Below are 19898 nucleotides of genomic sequence, written 5' to 3'. Positions count from 1 at the left end.
GTCCATCTTTTTGGAGGAAGAAAAAAAAGAAGAAGAGCTGAATAGATTAGTGTGTCAGAGACAACTGAATTAGAAGGAAGCCACATTTTTCCCCCTTGGGTGATCATACAGCACAACTGCTTATCTGTTAAACACTCTTGCAATCATAGGTTGCAGAAATCATCGGATCAGTTAGATGGCAAGATTGCCGCAACAACTACATGGTAGGGGTGCTATGGTTTGCAACAATACCCAGATTCATGCTGCAAGTTGGGGGCTGCATAGAAGAGTTCTTACTACTTACTAGCTGGGTATTCCCAACAGGGCGGTTACAACTTGAACAAACCCTACTGCCAGGACAGTTCACTACTACTATTAACATGATCAGAAGTTGGCCGAGTTAGTCCGCCGGAGCTGACTCTTGACCTCCTGTGGCGGCACATACTGCGCTACCGGCTCCGGTGCCTGCAGCAAACACAAAGCAGCTACTGCATCAGTCCCCTAAACTGTAAAGATTTCACTGGACGTTGGGCATATCATGCACATCTGAAACATCTAAGTATGAGACGGAATCCAAGATCTCAAAGGGCAAATGTCTATATGAGTTCATCGTTCCCTGAGAAGTCAAAATGAATACAGTTCTTCAGTGCGTCAAAGCATGCAATTTCGATCCTGCTGCATGCCTATAAAGAACTTGTTCCTTGTACCGCCTTGGAAGAAAGTGTCTCAAGTTTCTGTGAAGCGTAATGCCACAAAAGCGAAAGGCAGCAGCTGCGGAAAAGGTTAGCACACTAGTATTTCAAAACCCCACCTGTCATTAAACGCTATACCAGTATACAACATAGAAGTTTATCTGTTCATGAATGTTTGTTTGGTTTGGTCCTCTTGCCATTTTTCTAGACAATGGTGTCAGGGTCTCACACTCCCAAAGTGCAGAGTAGGACACACAGATCTCACCTTTCGGAGAGCTTGTCACTTGCAGGGTAATACATACTGTCTTCAGATTGCATGACACGGGGCATAGAAAGGAGCACAAGACTACTACAAAACCAGCAAAGAAAAATAGAAAACGCAGCTCGAGATAGATGTGAAGATTTACATCATGGGTACTAGTAAAATTTTCACATCGAGCTGAATCAAATGGGCGAAAACTATTACTTGTTGACGGGGAGTATAAGCCAGTGCTAACTGTAAGCTATGGAGGGAAGTTGAGGTGACAGACAATGCTGTCGACTTTTCCAAAGGCTTTGTTTAAGCCATCCTAAGAATAAGGTTTAAGACTAAAGTATCCTATCTTTAGGCTATCTCCAGCGACGTCCTCTAAATCTCATCCCCTATCCTTTTCCTCCAAATCAACTTCATACTCTATACCAAATTTAACTCCAACAACATCCTCTATTTGCATCCTCTATACCCCACAATCTCAATTTTTTTCTATATTTCCTCCAACTACCGTTTCCCAGCCGCCCCTCTGCCTCCGCCGCCCCGCCGGCCCTTCTGCCCCCGCCCCTGCCCTTCCCCTCCGGCCCGCCGCCCCGCCGCCCCTTCCCCTCCGCGCCCCTCCGGCCTTCCGCCTCCGCCGCCCCTTCCCCTCCGCGCCCCTCCGGCCCTCCGCCTCCGCCGCCCCTTCCCCTCCGCCCCTTCCCCTCCGGCCTTCCGCCTCCGCCGCCCCTTCCCCTCCGCGCCCCTCCGGCCCTCCGCCTCCGCCGCCCCTTCCCCTCCGCCCCTTCCCCTCCGGCCCCGCGCCTCCCCTGCCCGCCGCCGCCCCGCCTCCCCTGCCGCCCCGCGCCTCCCCCGCCGCCGCGCGCCCCCCCTGCCGCGCCGCCCCGCGCCTCCCCCGCCGCGCGCGCCCCCCCCTGCCGCGCCGCCCCGCCGCCCTTCCCCTCCGCCCTTCCCCTCCGGCCCCGCGCCTCCCCTGCTCGCCGCCGCCCCGCCTCCCCTGCCGCCCCGCGCCCCCCTGCCGCCCCGCGCCCCCCCTGCCGCGCCGCCCCGCGCCTCCCCCGCCGCCCCGCGCCCCCCCCCCCGCCGCCGCGCGCCCCCCTGCCGCGCCGCCCCGCGCCTCCCCGCCGCCGCGCGCCCCCCTGCCGCGCCGCCCCGCGCCTCCCCGCCGCCGCGCGCCTCCCCTGCCGCCCCGCGCCCTTCCCCTCCGGCCCCGCGGCCCCGCCGCGCCCTTCCCCTCCGGCCCGCCGCCCCGCCGCCCCTTCCCCTCCGCGCCCCTCCGGCCTTCCGCCTCCCCCGCCCGCCGCCCCGCGCCTCCCCCGCCCGCCGCCGCACGCCTCCCGTGCCCGCCGCCGCGCGCCTCCCCTGCCGCACCGCCGCGCGCCTCCCCCGCCCGCCGCGCCTGCGCCCCGCAGCACTCCCTCCCTGCGCGGGATGGAGGACGCCGCTCCTGCCTCTGTCTGTAGGGGACGCAGCGCTCCTCCTCCTTTTTCCAGCACGCGATAGCGGATGCCGTTGGAGCTATGCAGCTGCTACAGTGTCCCGTATTTTAGCGAACGGAATCGTTTACCCGACGCCGCTGGAGATAGCCTTAGTAAGTGCAGTGATGGCTGTCCAATGAGAGCACATTAGGCACTGGCTGTTGCATAATAGAACTGTTTGACAACAGTAAGAGGGGTAGGAGCGGCTGATCGTCCACGATGCCCTTGGCAGTGATGTCAGTCCAATGAGCACACACGACACACTAGTTGCGTCAGGAAACTATGCGAGTGGCCCAGAGGTGGACAGGAATGGCTGACCATCCAACAATGCCATTTGCAGATGCCTAAGCAACCCCAGCATTGTATTTTGTCTACGATTCACTTTCGGTTTAGCAAAAAGGACGTCTTCTTTAACTGCAAAATGAGTTTAGCAAAGCCAAGAACAGAATTTTTTTTCGTACAAGAAGATCTGAATGTGCACAGAAAAAGACTGGGACGGTGGAACCCCAGCTGATTGGACAGAAATTTGTGGCCCAGCCATCAATCAGCGTTGGTGCAGGCATGCTCGTGCAACCACACCTTGCAGCAGCGGGGAGCCAATCACGAATGGACAGCGGAAAAACTGGTGGTACCTGGCTCGTGGCGACGCAAAAAGACCCTACGCACCGTCGCACCGGATCAAAAGGGGATCGTGTGACACGCACGAAGCAATTGCGCGGCCAATGATTGGGCCCACGCGATACCTCGCTCGTCACTAGCGTAACCACACTGTGTCTGCTTGTGGCTGTTTTGGCTATGATGGCTCGATAGCGAGCAAGAGGGGAAAAAAAGGGTTTTCTTGTCGTGTATTACAGACTTCTTAGCAGCCTTAGCCGTCATTTCTTAGGGTAGCAACAGAGGGGAAGCTCAAGGTGGCCTACATGCTGATGCCGTGTTGCGTGCAGTCTATTTGGATGAACTTCAGATGAGTGTGAAAACTAAAAGATTACCATGATCATCGTTAATCCTTTTACACGAAAGCGAGAGAAAGCGAAGCAATTCGCTAATGGCCACCCTGAGGTTCTATCACAATCGCCATTGTGCACTAGATAGTGTCCGACCAGGTATTGACCCCTTTAGGTCAACTCGTCCACTTGGGGTGCTACCAGTTATTCCTATGCAGAAACGAGTATTGCGAGTTGCAGGTTGTGACTACAAAATTCTAGTAGGAAAGCCGGATTCATCGTCCCAAACTATGCGGATTCAATGTGGGCAGCAATTAGCATGGTTTTGATTTGGAGCACCATACCTTGTGCCCCCGGAGCCGCAAGTTCTCCTCCTCCAGCTGCGAGATCTTGATCTCCAGGTCCTTGGTGTACGCCTGCGTTTCATCGGAATCCAAATGCGGACACCACAAATTTCAAACGACTCTGCGCCGCGCGTGCGTTCGAATTCAGTTCGGCAAGCGCCAGGAAGGCGAGAACACACACCTGCTTCCGCGCGCGCGACCTCGCCGCCGACTCCCGGTTCTTGATCATCCGCTTCTTGCGCCGCTCGTTCGACCGCTCCGCCACGCCGCGCTCGGGGCCGGCCCGCTTCCCGCCGGCCGCCGCCGCGGCGCCGCCTCCCTCGTGCCCGTCGTAGTACAGCGCGTCCAGCACCGGCCCGGCGCCCACGCCGAGCGGCCACGGCACGGGGCGCCCGACGGCCGGGTGGTGGTGGTGGCCCAGCTGCGGCGCCGGGCCCGGCTGGTACAGCTGGTGCGCCCAGCCGCGCGCGCCGGCGTCGGCGGGCGCGCCGGTGCCGGGGCCGGCGGCCCTGGACAGGAAGTCCTCGAGCGTCATCTGGGCCCGCGGGCAGGCCGCGGCGCCCTGGATGTCCCGCCACACCTCGTCCACCGTCTTCCGCCCCGCGCGGAGGAGGTCGTCCAGGTTGACGCCGTGCAGCTGGGCGTCCGCGTCGCCGAACGTGAGGCTGCACACCGAGCCCTGCCGCGACACGGCCCCGCCGCCGCCGCCGCTGCCGTGGGACGACATTGCCTTGGCTCCCATTCACCAGCTTACCTACCTACTCCCGCTCGCAATCATCAGCACGTACACCTGCAGAAAATGCGCGCAGGCGATCAGCACCACAAAGGCCGGCCGCGCTCCTCATAGCGGAAAGACTTTGACACAGGAAAACAGATGGCACTGACAGGAACCCCTGACGACGGCGCATGGCAAGAACGGGAGAATCTTGCGGCGGCGACGAGGAGGGGAGGGCGGCGCGCATACACACGACGGATCGCAGAGGCCCGCCAGTAGAAGCGGGCGGCGCGGGGTGTGGGCGCGGCTAGCTGGCTCTGGCTGGCTAGCTGGCTGCGGCTAGTTGTTTTGCTTGCTCCTTTCCCTAGTTGGGGAGGCAGGTGGAAGAAGCAGAGGGGAGGCAAGAATTTAGGATTCCACAAAGGGGGAGGTGGGCTTGGGCCAATGAGGGCAGACAGGCGATGCCTGGGAAGAAGAATCCAAAAAAGGGTGAGGTGTGAGGTGAGAAGAGGGAGCGAGAGCGCGCGAGGAGGAGCGAGAGATAGGGAGAGGAAAGGTAGGAGGAAGGAGGTGAGCTGAAAGAGAGGGCCTGCCTTTTCAGCGGGGCGAGGCCAAGTTTCGTGGCTTTTCACTGCCACGCTTTGCTCCGCCGAATTTCATTCGAGGTGCGTGGTGCAGCGTGTGCAGCAGACTGCGGAACAGAGACCGGTCACCGTGCGGGCCCCACGTGACCCGTCCCTTCCGTCGTACGGGCACGAATCTTGTAGCAAGTCAGGAGGAAGACAGATGCTCAGGTTTTTTCCCCCACGTCATGTACAGTACAGAGAACAACGGTTATCCCTATTCTTCTTAAATTTTGGACTAGAAGATGGGAGTTCTCTCTTTGGCAATTCAATCTTTCGAGTCAAATGTTTGGTTTCAAACGGTCCGACTTGTGTTTGGTTGGAGAGGTAAGTACAATAGAATGGCTCTGTTATAGCTTTTAAAGATGGATGGGTCCATCCTAGATGGGATAATTACATCCCAAATTAGAGCCTCAGCCCCATGATCATGTTTCAGGCTGGATGGCCGTCTTCTATCGATTCTTTAGAATCATCTCATCCAACATCTAGAGGCATATTTTTCCATTTACATCACCTCCTATCTAAAATATAGGACGATCATGATCCTATCCTACCTTGTCCCGCCTCAAAAATTTCTAAACATGGATTACGGAGACATGTGCCGCTTGAAGCTCAAAAAAAGGAAGTGCGCCCAAAGGTTGCACAATATTGGGTGCATTTATTTATATCTATTGTTGTTTTCTCTATAAAAAGCAGCAATAGATATACTAATAGATAAATTAAATTTTTAATAGTCTTGATGCAATCTAATTATTGTTAAATAATTATTCTTTAAATACGCGCTCGTGGCATGTACATCTCCACTAGTTCTCTATAAAAAGCAGCACAAATAATCCAACTACGCAGATAATTTAAGCGTAGGAGTTGCTAATTTTTCCCAAACTAGCAGCACTATGGGCAGCCGGTATGGATCTGTCCTGAAACGAACCGAATTCCCAAATCGAGGAAACCGACTCCCTGTATCATTGTGATAGTCCCTGGATCAAGCGCTATCACATACAAAACTCGTTTCAGGCATAATATCATAGTCATACATCGCATAAGGTCAAACACGGGTTTAATTATTACATAAATCCAAAGGATCTGTAGTACGGAATTTATTACAAGCCTCTCGGTTAGAACGAACAAGCAGAAAGCGCAAAGCGGTAGCTAGATCTTCGGCCGTCTTTCATCTTCGGGAACCTTCTCCATAGGCGACTTATGCGTAGCACGAGCCTCAATCGTACCATCCGTCGTCGTTGGGGTTGAACTGTGAGTCGGATCCTGCATCGTACCAGGCTATCCCCAAGGAATGGGATAGGTTCACGTCACCATCCGAATGCAAGCTTTAAAGTGGACTAGTCTAATGGAAATACAATTTTAAGGAAAAGCTGAGGTTTCCTAGGCATGCAACATCATATATGTAAGTACACAAACACTTCTCCAGCTCTGGCTCGGGCTCTTCCGGCATCCCGGACTCCCGGTCCAACACACACCTTCCAACATCACCAAGTCGATGCGAGGACTCCCTCTCCTCGCACCTCAGCTGCCCCCTGGCAAGAAAGTCACCCTAGAGGGAGGTAGAATTCATGAGTAACACTAACTAATAAGAGCAACAGAAAAATAGGGATGTCCATGACCGAGGACGCGGCTATATGTATAGTTTTCACCCTGCAGGGGTTGTACACCTAGACCCACTCGAATCGACACTAGCCGGAGATCAGCCGACTAATAGATAAAACACCGGTCTACTGAAACGAAACCAGGAGCCACGGCTAGGGATGGCAACGGGTAGGAAATACCCGCGTACCCGCGGATACCGTACCCGGTGGGGGCGGATACGGGTCTGGATCTGTGCTCGCGGGTACGGGCGCGGGTACAACTCTAAACCCACGGATATTTTCTAATGGGTATGAAAAAAATGATACCCGAACCCGTAAACCCGAATACCCGCTGACATGTGGGCCCGAGTACCCTTATATATATATGAAATTAGGGTTTCTTTTCCCAGGCTCCCAGCGCCCAGCCGCCCAAGGCCCCAGCCCCAGCCGCCAGCCCCTCCGCCAGCCCCTCCGCCCGCCCTCCGCCGCGCCTACGCCGGCCCCTCCGCCGCCCAAGGCCCCAGCCCCCAGCCGCCAGCCCCTCCGCCGGCCCCTCCGCCCGCCCTCCGCCGCCCCTCCGCGGCCTCTACGCCGGCGCCCTCCGCCGCCCCTCTCCTCCTCCTCCGGCCTGTGCGCCACCTCGCTCGGGCTTGGCGCCGCCGCTCTCCCCTCCGCCGCCCCTCCGCCGGCCCCTCCGCCCGCCCTCCGCCGCCCCTACGCCGGGCCCTCCGCCGCCCCCTCCGCCGCCCCTCTCCTCCTCCTCCGGCCTGTGCGCCGCCTCGCTCGGGCTTGGCGCCGCCGCTCTCCCCTCCGCCGCCCCTCCGCCCGCCCCTCCGCCGCCCCTCTCCCTTCCCCCTCCTCCCTGTGCCGCCGCCGCCCCTCTCCCCTCCCCCTCCTCCCTGTGCCGCCGCCGCCCCTCTCCCCTCCCCCTCCTCCGGTCCTCCCTGTGCCGCACTGCCGCCCGCCGCCCCTCTCCCTTCCCCCTCCTCCCTGTGCCGCCGCTGCCCCTCTCCCTTCCCTCTCCTCCCTGTGCCGCACTGCCGCCCGCCGCCCCTCTCCCCCCCCCCCCCCCCCGCGGATATCCGTTACCCGCGGGTAACAGATATGGATACGTTTTGCTATCCGTTGCGGGTAACGGGTATGGGTTCGGGTATAGTTTTTAGGTCGCGGGTGTGGATATCCAGAGGCAATATCCGCGGATAGTTTACCTGTTGCCATCTTTAGCCACGGCACCATCCGGCTTTCCCGGGTCTTGGGCACATCCTCCCACAGGAGGTCGCCCCGGTACTATGAAGCCTCCCATGCGTCTCGAGAAATGTGAGGTTAGCACCTTCTTCCCTTGTACCGATACTCGATCCTCCCACCGGCTTGGTACCGCGCTTGCTAACCCCGGACCGGGCCCACCCTCATAATGGGTAAGTGGTGTGCACGCTTAACAGATTCCCACAAGTCATAGTTACTCACACTCGGTCCTTAACTGCCAAAGCGGGCATCTTCGTCAAAAGCATCTCCACCACGGTGGTCCGCGACTGCACCCATACGGGTGCCCCCAACACCACATCCTCGTAACCAAAAACTGTTCCCGCCACAGGTACTCCGTAGGGTGTGCCAAGATACACACCCCAAGCCCTCGATCCACGATCGAGTTAAGTTCGCCCGCTTCCGGCTAAAAGCCCTATTCACCAACTCCTAGAAAGTGTATCTCCACTCACACCAAGACTATCCATCCATTCCCACACATACACATGCAACGCATAGCAAGGCATTTCATATTTCATTGAGTGTAATAGGATTGCAAGGAGTACAGGTAAATAAAATAGGCTATGCAGGCTCATCTCATAATAACACATTAATTAGCAATAGCATATCTAGCAAGCAATGCCTAATAGATATTCAGATCATAGATGGGCGTGAATGTGGCATCTCTTCGAAGTCCTCCTGGGCTTCTGGGTAGTCCTGGCCGTCGGTCAACTCCTCGTGGTCGGGTCCTATTCGTAAATACGAGTAAGAGTAGGGATCAAAGTGTAAAAATGCACAAAACTCTTTAAATAAGATCCAAATTACCACAAAACCTACTCTAACGGTGGTTTATGATTTTAGAGGAATTATGGAACTGGTTTCATAATTTTCAGAGGTCCGGTCGATTTATTATGAATTTTATAAGGATAAACCTATTTCTGAAATTAATAAAAGAATTTTGGAAAAGAAAAATAGTCAGCAGTGACACATGGCTGCACCAGAGCGTTCCACGTGGCATGCTGACGTGACGTCAGCATGACGTCACCAGTGGGGTCTGGGCCTGCTGACGTCAGCAGTGGGCCCTGCTGACGTCAGCGTTGACCATTCAACGATGACCAGTCAATAGTCAACGGTCAAGGGGGTCAACGGGTCCCACCGGTCAGCCTCACCCCGAGGCTGACGGGTGGGGCCCTCGGTCAGGCTGGGAAGAAGAAAAAAGGAAAAAGGGGTCGGCTCGGTTTTTGGGCCAAAAGAGGTGCTGGGCCGGCTCGTGGCCCAACTAGGCTCGGCTTGGCTTCGTGGTCAGCTCGGCCTGCGGCTCAGCAGGTCGGCTCGGTCCTTAGGCTGGCTGGGCTCGTAGGCTGGCTCACCTATCCGGCCGGCGTGGGCTTCGAGTTGACGCGGGTGGCTCGTCTTGGGCCTTATTGCTCCTTGGGCCGCGATGGGCTGGCGGCCTTCCTTCCTTCTTCTCCCTTCCGGCTGACTTGGCGGTCCCACATGTCGGCCTCGGTGGGATTCGGTGCGGCAGCGTCTGGAAAAGAAGGGGATGGCGGCGGTGAAGCTCACCGGCGGGGCTGAAGAAGGAGGCGCTTGGGGCAACGGAGAGGTGAGGCCGGCGGGTCGAAGCCGTGCAGGGGCGCGGCTGCGTCGGTGTCGTCGTACGGGCGCAGGCGCGGTGATGCTCCGGGGCGTGGCGTCGTCCTCCTCCTCGTTCTCCTCCTCCTCCTCCGGTGCGGCAACGGTGGCAGTGGAGAACCCGAGGCGGCTAGGGTTTGCGGCTGTGGCTGCGGCTGCGGGTCTTTATATGGGGCGCTAGGGTTCGGGAGCGGCTGTGGCCGGGGTCCTCGACGGCCAGGCCGAGACGCGTGGCGGCATCGCGGCGGCTAGGGCTTCACGGGGGCGTGCGGCGGTCAAAGTGAGGTGGAAAGGGGGGCGTGGGCGGTTGCGCTCTCCTGTCGCGAAGCGGGGGGTGCGCGGGCTGGCGGGTGACACAAGCGAGCGGGGCCGCGGCGGAGGGGAAAAGGGGAAAAGGCGCGGGCGGAAGAGGGGGCGGCGGTTACGGCGCCTTGTCGCGAGGCGGGGCGAGCGGTGACGCGGGCGGAGCGAGCCGGGAGCCGGAGCGTTGCGGGGGCGGAGCGGAGCGCCGCGGGGTGAAGCGGAGCGCTGCGGGGCAGCGGGCGGAGGGGAGCGGAAGCTTCGGGTCGCGACGGGAGAAGGAGGAAGGGGAAAACTGACGGGCAGGGCCCGCTCGTCAGCCGCCCCGGGGGAAGGTGAAGGGGCGCGCGGCGCGGCTGGTGGGCTGTGATGGCCTGGGCTGTGATGGCCTGGGCCGTGTGGGCCGTGCGCGTTGGGCTCGCTTCGCGGAAGGGAAAGGAGGAAGAGGGGAAATGGCGCTGGGTTGGGCCGGGGCTTGCGCGTGAGCTGTGCTGGGCCGTGCTCGCGGGAGAAGGGGGGGTTAGTGGTGCTGGCTGGCTTGTGGGCTGTGTGGGCCGGTTCAGGCTATGGCCCAAGAGGGGTTTTAGGGAAATTAGAGTTTGAATTTGAATTTGAAGGGTCCATTCAAATCCAAATTCCACACATTAGAACACACAAATTGAAAATCAATCAAGAAAATCCAACAACCAATTTAAAACAAAGGAGATTGCAATTAAACCCAAAAAGACTCCAATTAATCACACTAGCATATAATGGTCCTTAGTTTCAATTTGACACATCAATTTACTAGGAGTTCGAGATAGAGAGAACTTAGGCTTATATTTGGATCTAACTTAAGCACATACATGGAAAGTTTTTGAAATTCACGATTTTTATATTAATATAACATTTCGGAAAATCCGGGATGTTACATATCCCTTGGTCCCTTTTACCAGTTTTAGGCATGTTTAGTGTGCCTCGCTGCGACGCTTTTGGCAAACGATGCAGAGCGTGAGCATCCCTTATTCCCTAAATATTTTTGTCACCAGAATCGCATTCTCGAAAGGCCTATTTCCGTCCACCACCAACATATAGAGCCAGGAGGGCTAAAATATTGGCAGCTCTCTTTATTCCGACAACATGACTTTATCTTTTTTGTTTCATTTTTTAATTAGATGGTTACTGGTATGATCAAGAATAGTCAACCGTGGTGTTTAACCGTACAAGTCACTAACCACTCTAGTGGTGGGTGCGCATTTGAAAGAACTGTGATAAATGTACATGTATTTACATGTCCATGTGACGGCGAGGTGTGCGGTAAGGGCTCCGGCTCTCTAATACTTTGACCGTTGGTGTAAAACGAGAGAATTTCCTATTTGCCATCGGAATAAGATGTGCTTCTTTTATTTGGCATTGGAAATTTTGAAGTTTCTTATCGGGCGTGAAGTTTATCTTCTGACTCTACTTTCGTCAGTGGCACGAAAGGAACGAAGGATTAAAAAGACGGAACCGTGTTTGACATTAGACATAATCGTTCAGACTGTAAATCTTTCTTTTTTCATAAAGGAAGATATTTTTATTTTGTAAAACATAATGTAGACGTAGAGGCTCGTGTACTCACCTCTGCGACTAAGCGTAGTTCTGCTATGAAAATTTCGGAGAGATTGGCCCGGGGGATTTGGCCATTGTAGAGAAGCAGCAAGTAACTCCCGATGAAAGAGATCAGATTCATATTGTTCTGTTCGGCCCATTGACAATGACAATTCCCGAGAAGGCACCCAGCCCGTTAGCCCAACAAAAGGATTGGATTGTTGGCAACAGGGACCATACAGTATGTATTGACTTGATCGTTATTGCAGCCTGATCCTGGCACACGTTTTTCTTTCCTTCTTTCTTTCTTTCTTTCTCTTAAGAGAAGCTTGGCATCCTTGATACTGCAGCTAAAAGTATACTAAGTTTGATTCGCAAGTAGAAAATTCCCTTCATGTATATTTTTTTTCTAAAAAAAAGTTACTTTCGGGTTAACTGTGTTTGTTTGCAGCATCATTTTCATCGTTTCCAGCCGGTAAACTTCAGGTACATAACATGAATACACACCCTTATCATTCCTCAAAACTAAAACTATTTCATGACCAGTTAAAGGATACCGCTTTAAGATCGGTAATACAAACGAGACTATTTCAGGTTGCGGTCAATGCAGTAGCTAGGTATATACACACACTGAAAGAACCGGAATCTCTGACAGAAAACCTGAAGCTACACATACATGTTTCAAGAACCAGCAGAAGATACAAGCTAGAGCTAGCTATAGGGCATCACCAACTCCAAGTTCCATCCGGCAGCCTCGCCATTCATGCACGATCCTGGCTAGCTACCACGGCAACCAGCCTTGGAACCGCTCCTCCACTGGCTCCGGCCGCCCACCTCCGATGACGCCGATAGGACGCGGCTGCTCCATCGCCGCAGCTGCAGGCAGCTCGCTCCCCGCCTCCAAGCCTGCGCACGGGTCGTCGGCCCTCGCGATCGCGTTCTTGACGACGGCGCCACTCCACATCGGCTTGCAAAGCGGCCGGGGGCGGAGCACCACGGGGCACGCGAACGTGTCTACCAGCACCAGGACTCGCACGCCGCCGCTGGCGACGCGCGGGTCGGCGCACGCCGCGGCCACATGCGCGCAGATCTCCCTGCCGGCGGCGACCACAGCGCCGCGGTCGAACGGGTTGGCGACGAGCGGGAGCACGTCCTCAGCGAGCTCCCGCTCGACGCGGTCGGGCCCGCGCAGACTGCGCGCAGGACGCCTCCGGAGGGCGATGTCCTCCGCGACCTTCTGGACGATCCGGGAGCCGCATGGGCCAGCGACGGGGAAGTGCCTCCGGATGACGACGCGGACGTCGGCCGACAGCGCCGGGGGCGGCCCCGCAGCCGAGCCTCCTCGGCGTCCGCCGCGGCGGGCTGAAGATGAAGGCGGCTTAGGGAAGAAAGAAGTGGCGAGCTGGAGGCGGCTGGAGAGACGAACGGCTGCAACGCCGGCAACGCGCGCCGCGGCTGCCATGGATGGCGTGGTCTTTCAATTCGCACTTTCTCCGGCGCTTTGGAACGAGCGGTGCGACTCGATATTTATGGCGGGGCGCGGTGGGATGCATGGGGGCTCTCCTTGTGCGAGTCGGCTATCCGCTTCCGATACGAAATCGAAGCGCATGGGCTCAGTCGGATTGAGGAACAGAGGCGCGAAGAACCTCTCGCGCATGTCGGACTCGGAGTCGGGCAGAATAGAACGAGAAGAAATTGAAGCCGTGCGTGCGCTACGCCTCTGGGCTCAAAGAAAAAGGAATCTTGGGCTCCTTTCGGTCCGGCAGACCCCCGGCCCAACTAAACTGGACCGCACAGCTAGATGTCGCCCATGAATGTAGCCCATGGGAATTCGTCTTGATGACCGCAAGTGCCAGCCGAGTCAATCCACTACAGTTGCCTTTGCACCGAAGGTTCTTCTCCCCCGGAGCTTTCCTTTCCCCTGTCCGTCTCCTCTCCTGTTTTCTTTTTTCTTTCTCCTCGCATTTAAAGCTCCGAGGCCGAATCGTCCTCCAAACTCCACAGCCAAAGTCGTCTCTCCGCACGCACCGAATTCCCCCCACCCTGCAGGACAGCTTCTCCTCGTCCTCCTCCTCCGCGCGGCTTTCCTTCCCGCGATAGAGTACCTCCGGAAACGGGGACCCCTCGGTGAGTCTGTTCGATTCGATGTTTCTCTCCAGCTCGCTGTGTTTTTTGATTTCGCGCGTAGTTCCTCGGTCGAAGGTTTGGACGGGTTCGGTAGTTCAAGCGAATCGTTAGGCTTCGAACTTAGGGGGAGAGAAGCTTCGTTGGATTGCTGCATTCTGAAGGGGAGATTTGGTGGCGTGATTGGTAGGGTCCTGTTGGCTGTGGCCTGTGGAGATCCTCTAGTTATGCTCAAACTTAGTTAGATAGTTTTCAACCCTACTGTTTAGATGTTGTGGGACTCAGAACTATAATTAGAGTCTTTTGACACGATATTTTTGGGTGGCTTTGGACGCCCTTTTTTCACAAAAGAATTGCAAGCAAGGTGGCCTAGGATGTTGAAATGTAAAATGCTAAAAAGCTTCAGATAAGGTGATCCTTTGGATTTTGGTACCCTGTATTCTGTGTATAAATTGCTCTGTTGGTTATTCCTGAAATGTAACAGCATTATTGTATCACAAACAATTAAGGCTTACGATTGGATGGTTGCACAGTAATGCATTGAGTGTTTTATGCTGGAAACTGTTGGTATTGTTACACTGCTTTTGATTATTGCTGATTGTATTCTGTAATATCTTTCCGGCCTAGGCTTCTAGTTTGAGCTGGTAGTACTACTCCATGTCAATAAGCAATCTGAGGAGGCGGCTCCACCATGGAGACGTCGATGGAAGGAAAAATGAGCATGTTGACATATCCAGTGCTGATGCCCTCAATGAGCCTCTACTTGGCTCCAGCAATGACAATGGTGGATCAGAGGTTAGTTCTTCCTATCCACAATTTTTAAAACTTTTCTCACAACTTTTCTTGGCTCAATGCAGAATCCTGTATTGCTGTTCAATGTACAGATTAATTTGTTTTTTTTTTGGCCTGCTATAGGTTTATGATCCTAGAAGGCAGGACTTGTGGGATGATGATAGAAAGAAGGAGCAACTACACTGGTCGTTTCTTTTCTCAAATCTGATTGCACAATGGGCACAATGGCTGGGTAATGCTCTCATTTAAACCAGCAGATTTATCTTAGGTTATTATTAACGAATTTCAGACGCTTCACTGTGGACTTTTATCATCCCTTTCAGTTCCTGATTTATAGAACTTATGATGGGAGTTATAGATTAGTCCTTCTGTCTTCCTTGGTCCTTATTGAGTATAAATTCATTGAGTAGTTTGTATAAATGTTTATCAACATATGCACCACAGGTCCATACCAACTCTTAGACTTCATTCACAGTCTAGGCCAATATGCCTATTTTCATGTATTTACTGTGTATGCATTTCTGATTTTGACTCGATCAAGCTGGTACTCTTCGGTAGTCATTGGGTTAAGTTGGATCCCGATCTATTGCAAGAAACAAACTCTTAGTACTAATTCTCTGGCCTAGTATGTAAACCATCATGTCGCATCTGCACCTCCCTGTCTCCCAAAAGAATTTTCTCCTTTTGTCTATGAAATTCTGTGTTGCTGACTGTCAAAGTGTCGTTGTCTGAATGAATGTGCATATGTTGCTTTTGTTGTGTGCTTGCAAATTTAGAACTTAGTTCAGTTGGGCTGTGGCCTGTGGGGACAAAATAGAGGAATGATGGATGCAGCTACTTGTAGTGCTATACTCTCCTTCTCACGGTTTGCTATTCGCATCATTTTCAGAAGTACTGCAAAACATTCTTTATTTTCTCTATTATTGGATAACCTACAGCAAAGCATTCTAACAAAGATAGTTAAACTTAGCAGAAGAATCGTTACCATTCCAAGAAATACCTTTCAATAATTTATAATTTGGAAGTCCAGTGCCCGAGTGTTTACTTTCACTGTGTTACTTTTTCAGAAATCATGGAAACGATATGGCAATGCAGTTACCTCATTTTTCTATGTTACCTACACTTCATGAACTGTGACCCACTGACCCTTAATGCTTTTATAATACTGATATACTCCTCTTCTGCTGTTTTCTTTGCAGCAAATATTCTTGTAGGCTCAGGATCAATTTTTGGCAGATTGTTTCCCTTCTCTTTGGATAACCAAAGCAGTCCAGTATATCTTAGCCCTTTGCAGGTAAGGTGTAATGTATGCAACAGTGTTGCATGAGTTGTTTAGTAGTTAGTAACCTTTCTTTTCCAGGAAGAAAGATTGAATACTCTGAGACGTAGATTGCAAATTCCTTTTGATGGCTCCCGTATTGAACATCAAGTATGTATAACCTCGGTGGATCAGTTTTCATGTTGGTATCATCTCATTCAAGGAAAGTAACTGATCTGCATTACTGTTATTAGGATGCCTTGAGACAGCTTTGGCGTTTAGCATATCCCACTCGCGAGATTCCGCCTCTGAAATCAGAATTATGGAAGGAGATGGGTTGGCAAGGCACTGATCCATCTACAGATTTCAGGTTTCCTATTTGTACTTTGATCATTTAAGTGCCAGAAGATGCCCGTCCATCTAATACCGACTACATCCATGCAGGGGTGGTGGACTCATATCGTTGGAGAACCTTATCTTTTTTGCTAAGAACTACCCTGTAAAGATCTTATTCATATAAGACCTGCTACTTCCTTTCCGATTTGCTTTATTTCCAATCATTCATTATTGCGTGCATACTGGTGCAGAATTCCTTTCAAATGCTTCTGAACAAAGTGCAAGGGCAGAGATCAGATTGGGAGTACCCTTTTGCTGTTGCCGGTATCAACATCTCATTCATGCTAATCCAGATGTTGGATCTTCAGTCAAGTAATATGCCATTCATGAATCCTCTTTACACGAAAATGGAATTGTTTGTACATCCTGGTCTTTATCATGTCCAATTTGTGCAGCCGTTCCATCCTCAAAGTCTGGAATTCGATTCCTTGAACTGCTTGGATGGGATGAGAGCGCATTTGATCACCTGTACTGTGTGGCCTTTCGGTTGCTTGATGCTCAGTGGCTTGTGAAACGTGCCTCGTATATGGAATTCAACGTAAGCATTTCGTCCTGTTCAGTAGATTGGTCATGGAAAAAGTCCAAGATGCATTCTTTTTTTGGTTCAATTTACTCCCACAATTGTATTCTTATTTGCTTTTATTATACCAGGAAGTCATGAAATCTACAAGAACTCAGTTAGAGCGTGAACTGGTTCTAGAGGATGTGCTGGCCGTGAAGGACCTGCCCTCGTACACTATGCTGGACAAATAAGTTAAAGACGAGCAGCATTTGGATGCCGGAGAACTGGCAACACGGGTTTGATGGTAGCAGTTAATTCGTCGATACGCTGATGCCTTATCCTAAACGCTCCGGTGGCCCAGTTTGCTTCTTGGCTACTTGGCGCATGTATTTTCTTGTTGTATATCAAAGAGACGTGTTTCAGGCCTTATGGCCTGAACTGTGATTCCTTTGTACATATTGTGAACTTGTTTCTGTGCCTTTCGGGCTTGCTGGTTCGAGGAAATAAAGCGATCAATTTCATTTCCGTCAGTTTTCTGTTATCTATATTTTGGACCGTGGAGCGTTCGTTGCTGGTACTCATTTTTCCTTTTCTTTTTTCGAGAGTCAACGGGAGGGGAGAGGATCCCCAACCTGACCCATTCCTCATTTTTGGTTCAACCTGTGGTAACGCAAATGAAAGCGAAATCATATTACAGGGGAATTAGAGGTGGGAAAAGTAATCACAGACTTTGTTTGGTTTTGAAATGTAACGGTATCATACACAGGTGTCCGCTTCCGTTGCCGCAGCGCGAGGCGGGGGCAGCATGCGGCCGTTGGCCTGCTCTGCTGCTCAGCGCAGCGGCAATGGAGCTCTACTTCTCCTCTCGAAGACTCTATCGGCCTCCCAAGGTTTGCCGCAGCCAGAACCGCAAAAAGCACCTGCGTTACCGGCGACGAGCGTCAGAAGAGTGAGAGATGCCGGCCTGGTTGTGCTCAACTACGCCGCTTTGGTGCTCGTGGCGAGGAGTGAAAGGCCTCTCTCGTTGTCGTTTCGGTGGCACAGCCGCGCAGACAAGAATTCCATCTATATCGGGCATTAGCCGGAACAGCCGCAGTGACGGCCGTAACATCTGCTGCTAATTCAAAAGCGACGCGACGCTGCTGCTGGTTGCACGGCCATATGTTAGCTACGGCGTCAGTTCGTAAGAAGCCTGCAAATTTCGCCTCACACGAGACATCAAATTCCGTAGATTACTTACAAACCAGAGCTTCTCATTTGTAAACATGTACCAAAGGAAGGTTACAGCTTAAAAAGGCCGAAAGGCAGTGTGAAAACATTGTTGAAAGCAGCAAAAGAAGAGAACTGAAACACGAAGCTCTGCTAGTGCTAGACCACTACTACTAGAAGTAAACAGTTTATTATTTGCCCATGCAGGGGCGGCGGCGGCTCCGGAAGCCGGGGCACGTAGCGGCCGGCGCGCGCCACGTCCGCGCCTTCTCACATCTTGCCGTGGCGGTGCGCGCAGGTCGAGCCGGCGCACCCCTCCACGCACTTGTCCACGCACCGGTCCACCCGCTCCGCCGAGCGCTCACGGAGGGCCCGGTCCTTCTCCTCGAAGTAAACCGACGCCGCCTTCTCCGCGGCACGCTCCTTCGCCGCGCGCTCGTCGCCGCCGCCCAGCCGGACGTCGTGCTGCCCCGCTGCGCCGTGGCCGCCCATCGTCAGCTTGTCCTTGATCGCGCCCGTCACGTTCCCGAGCGCACCCAACAGGCCTGGTCCTGCTTGCCCCCTGCAACGCAAGCAAATCATCACACGGTTAAGTCTCAGTCGAGAACGAGAGTGATCCGCGATGTGCTAGATGGTAAGGGCACGTACCTGTCGGCGTCGTGGGCGCCGGCGGCCGTCTCCCTGGACTTGTCGGCGGCGGTCTGCGCGGTGGCCCAGGACCTGTCCCTGGCCTCCTGCGCGGCCCCGCGGGTAGCGTCGGTGTACTCGCCGGCCTTCTGCTTGGTGACGTCCCTCGCCTCCCTCGCCCGGTCCGCGGTGGCGTCCCTCGTCTCCTGGGCCTTCTGCATGGAGGCGTCCCTGGCCTCCCTCGCCTTGTCGGCGGTGGTGTCCATGGCCTCCCGCGCCTTCCCGGCCGCCGCGTCCTTGTACTCCCCGAGCTTGTTCCTGGTGGCCTCCGCGGTCTCGCTCGTCTTCTGCGCCACGGCGTCCTTGGTCTCCCGCGCCTTCTCCACGGCGGCGTCCTTGTACTCCCCCACCTTGTTCCGGGTGGCCTCCGCCGTCTCGCTCGTCTTGCGCGCCACGCTGTCGTTGGCCTCCCGGGCCTTGTCGGCGGTGTAGTCCCGGTACTCGCCGAGCTTGTCGCCCGTGGCCTGCGCTGTCTGCGAGGTCTTGTCGGCGGCCGCGTCCTTGGCGCCGCCGAAGGTGCGGCCCACGGCGCTCACGAAGGACTTGGCGCCCTCCTGCACGCTCCCCAGGATGCCGCCGCCGGCGCCGGCCGCAGCCCCGGCACCGACGGCGCCGCGGTCGGCGCGGGAGCGCGCGATCTCGTCGGCCGCCGAGCGGGCGTTCACCTCGGCCTGCACCAGGTGCTCGTCCCGCGCCCGCGCCAGCTCCTCCACGGCGCGCCGCGCCTCGGCCTCGGCGCGCGCCTCACGGGTGTCCTGCCTCGACGCCATTGCGATGACGGACCCTCTTTCTTCGGCTGGTCTGAGCTAGTGCGTTGTGTGTTCGAATTCGAAGTGTCGCAGCACACAAGTGAGGTGAGGCCGAGCAAGCGGTGGAGCGCGTATATACCCATGCGTGAGAAATGAGGGCGTGACACGTACCCCGGTGCGGTGGACACGTGTGGCTCGCGTAGGGAGACAGGGAGCGGTGACACGTACGTGACCGGCGCGCCGCGTCGCACGCGAGGGCGACGCGTGCCACTATGGCTCCATGGCCGATGCCTTTGCTGCTTGCTACCGTGGCCAGTAGGCCTTCTGGACCTTTCTCTTCTGTTCTTTGTTTTTATTTTCTCTAAACGGAGGCCTTCTTGTCTTGGACTTCGTCAGGCTTGAGCCTGTTTACAGTCTGAAAGGGCGGCGGGCCGAGACTTATTTGAAAACAAGGGCGGGCCGAGCTAAAGCCAGGCCAGATGGGCCTGATTGGGCTGAAATTTCCTAGTCCAACCCACTAACCAAAACAAATAGTACAATCTGGGCCCTCCTCTTCAGGGGGATTTTTTCTTTTCACAAAACTATAATCTGGGGCCTCATGCACGCCTAATGATCGATTGATACGAGCTCAGCTGAGAACCGAGAGATAAGATCTAGCTAGTACTACCCCAAGCAAGGACCACGCCCTTCTGTGGATCCACGTGTCCCAGTTGATCCTGGTGGTTGCGAAATGATCCTAGCTGTGGTGCCAGTTCAAACCCAACAGCGCCAACGCCCCATCCACCTCCTCCTCCTCTGGCGCACCTAACAAGGGATGGGGCTGCCGCTGAATT

At 54.6% G+C, this 19898-nt stretch overlaps 3 protein-coding genes across 4 annotated transcripts; 1 reads left to right on the top strand and 2 right to left on the bottom strand.

The window, feature by feature from the left end:
• Positions 1–23: 23 nt before the first annotated feature.
• Positions 24–4982, bottom strand: LOC112877026 (ABSCISIC ACID-INSENSITIVE 5-like protein 2). The gene is made up of 4 exons (XM_025941226.1): positions 4573–4982; positions 3869–4477; positions 3688–3759; positions 24–444 (listed from the first exon to the last, which is right to left on the bottom strand). Exons 2-4 carry the CDS (start codon positions 4427–4429, stop codon positions 364–366), a joined length of 714 nt encoding a protein of 237 aa, XP_025797011.1. The 5' UTR covers positions 4430–4477; positions 4573–4982; the 3' UTR covers positions 24–363.
• Positions 4983–13242: 8260 nt separating this feature from the next.
• On the top strand, positions 13243–16950 carry LOC112877965 (ELMO domain-containing protein A). Of its 2 annotated transcripts, none has more exons than XM_025942340.1 (10): positions 13243–13475; positions 14100–14267; positions 14388–14496; positions 15464–15558; positions 15625–15693; positions 15777–15892; positions 15967–16021; positions 16110–16230; positions 16314–16456; positions 16574–16950. In XM_025942340.1, the coding sequence occupies exons 2-10, from the start codon at positions 14130–14132 to the stop codon at positions 16577–16579; spliced, it is 852 nt and encodes a 283-aa protein (XP_025798125.1). In that variant the 5' UTR covers positions 13243–13475; positions 14100–14129; the 3' UTR covers positions 16580–16950. The 2 variants fall into 2 exon arrangements, with proteins under 2 accessions (XP_025798125.1, XP_025798123.1); XM_025942338.1 differs by having other exon boundaries at positions 13247–13475; positions 16570–16950.
• Positions 16951–17722: 772 nt separating this feature from the next.
• LOC112877157 (late embryogenesis abundant protein 17-like) lies at positions 17723–19148 on the bottom strand. The gene is made up of 2 exons (XM_025941372.1): positions 18278–19148; positions 17723–18191 (listed from the first exon to the last, which is right to left on the bottom strand). Exons 1-2 carry the CDS (start codon positions 19084–19086, stop codon positions 17900–17902), a joined length of 1101 nt encoding a protein of 366 aa, XP_025797157.1. The 5' UTR covers positions 19087–19148; the 3' UTR covers positions 17723–17899.
• Between the last annotated feature and the right edge of the window lie 750 nt (positions 19149–19898).

The sequence above is a fragment of the Panicum hallii genome, chromosome 9 (assembly GCF_002211085.1).
Source record: "Panicum hallii strain FIL2 chromosome 9, PHallii_v3.1, whole genome shotgun sequence".
NCBI classification, from domain to species: Eukaryota; Viridiplantae; Streptophyta; class Magnoliopsida; order Poales; family Poaceae; genus Panicum; species Panicum hallii.
This window is presented reverse-complemented; position numbering and strand designations above follow the sequence as displayed.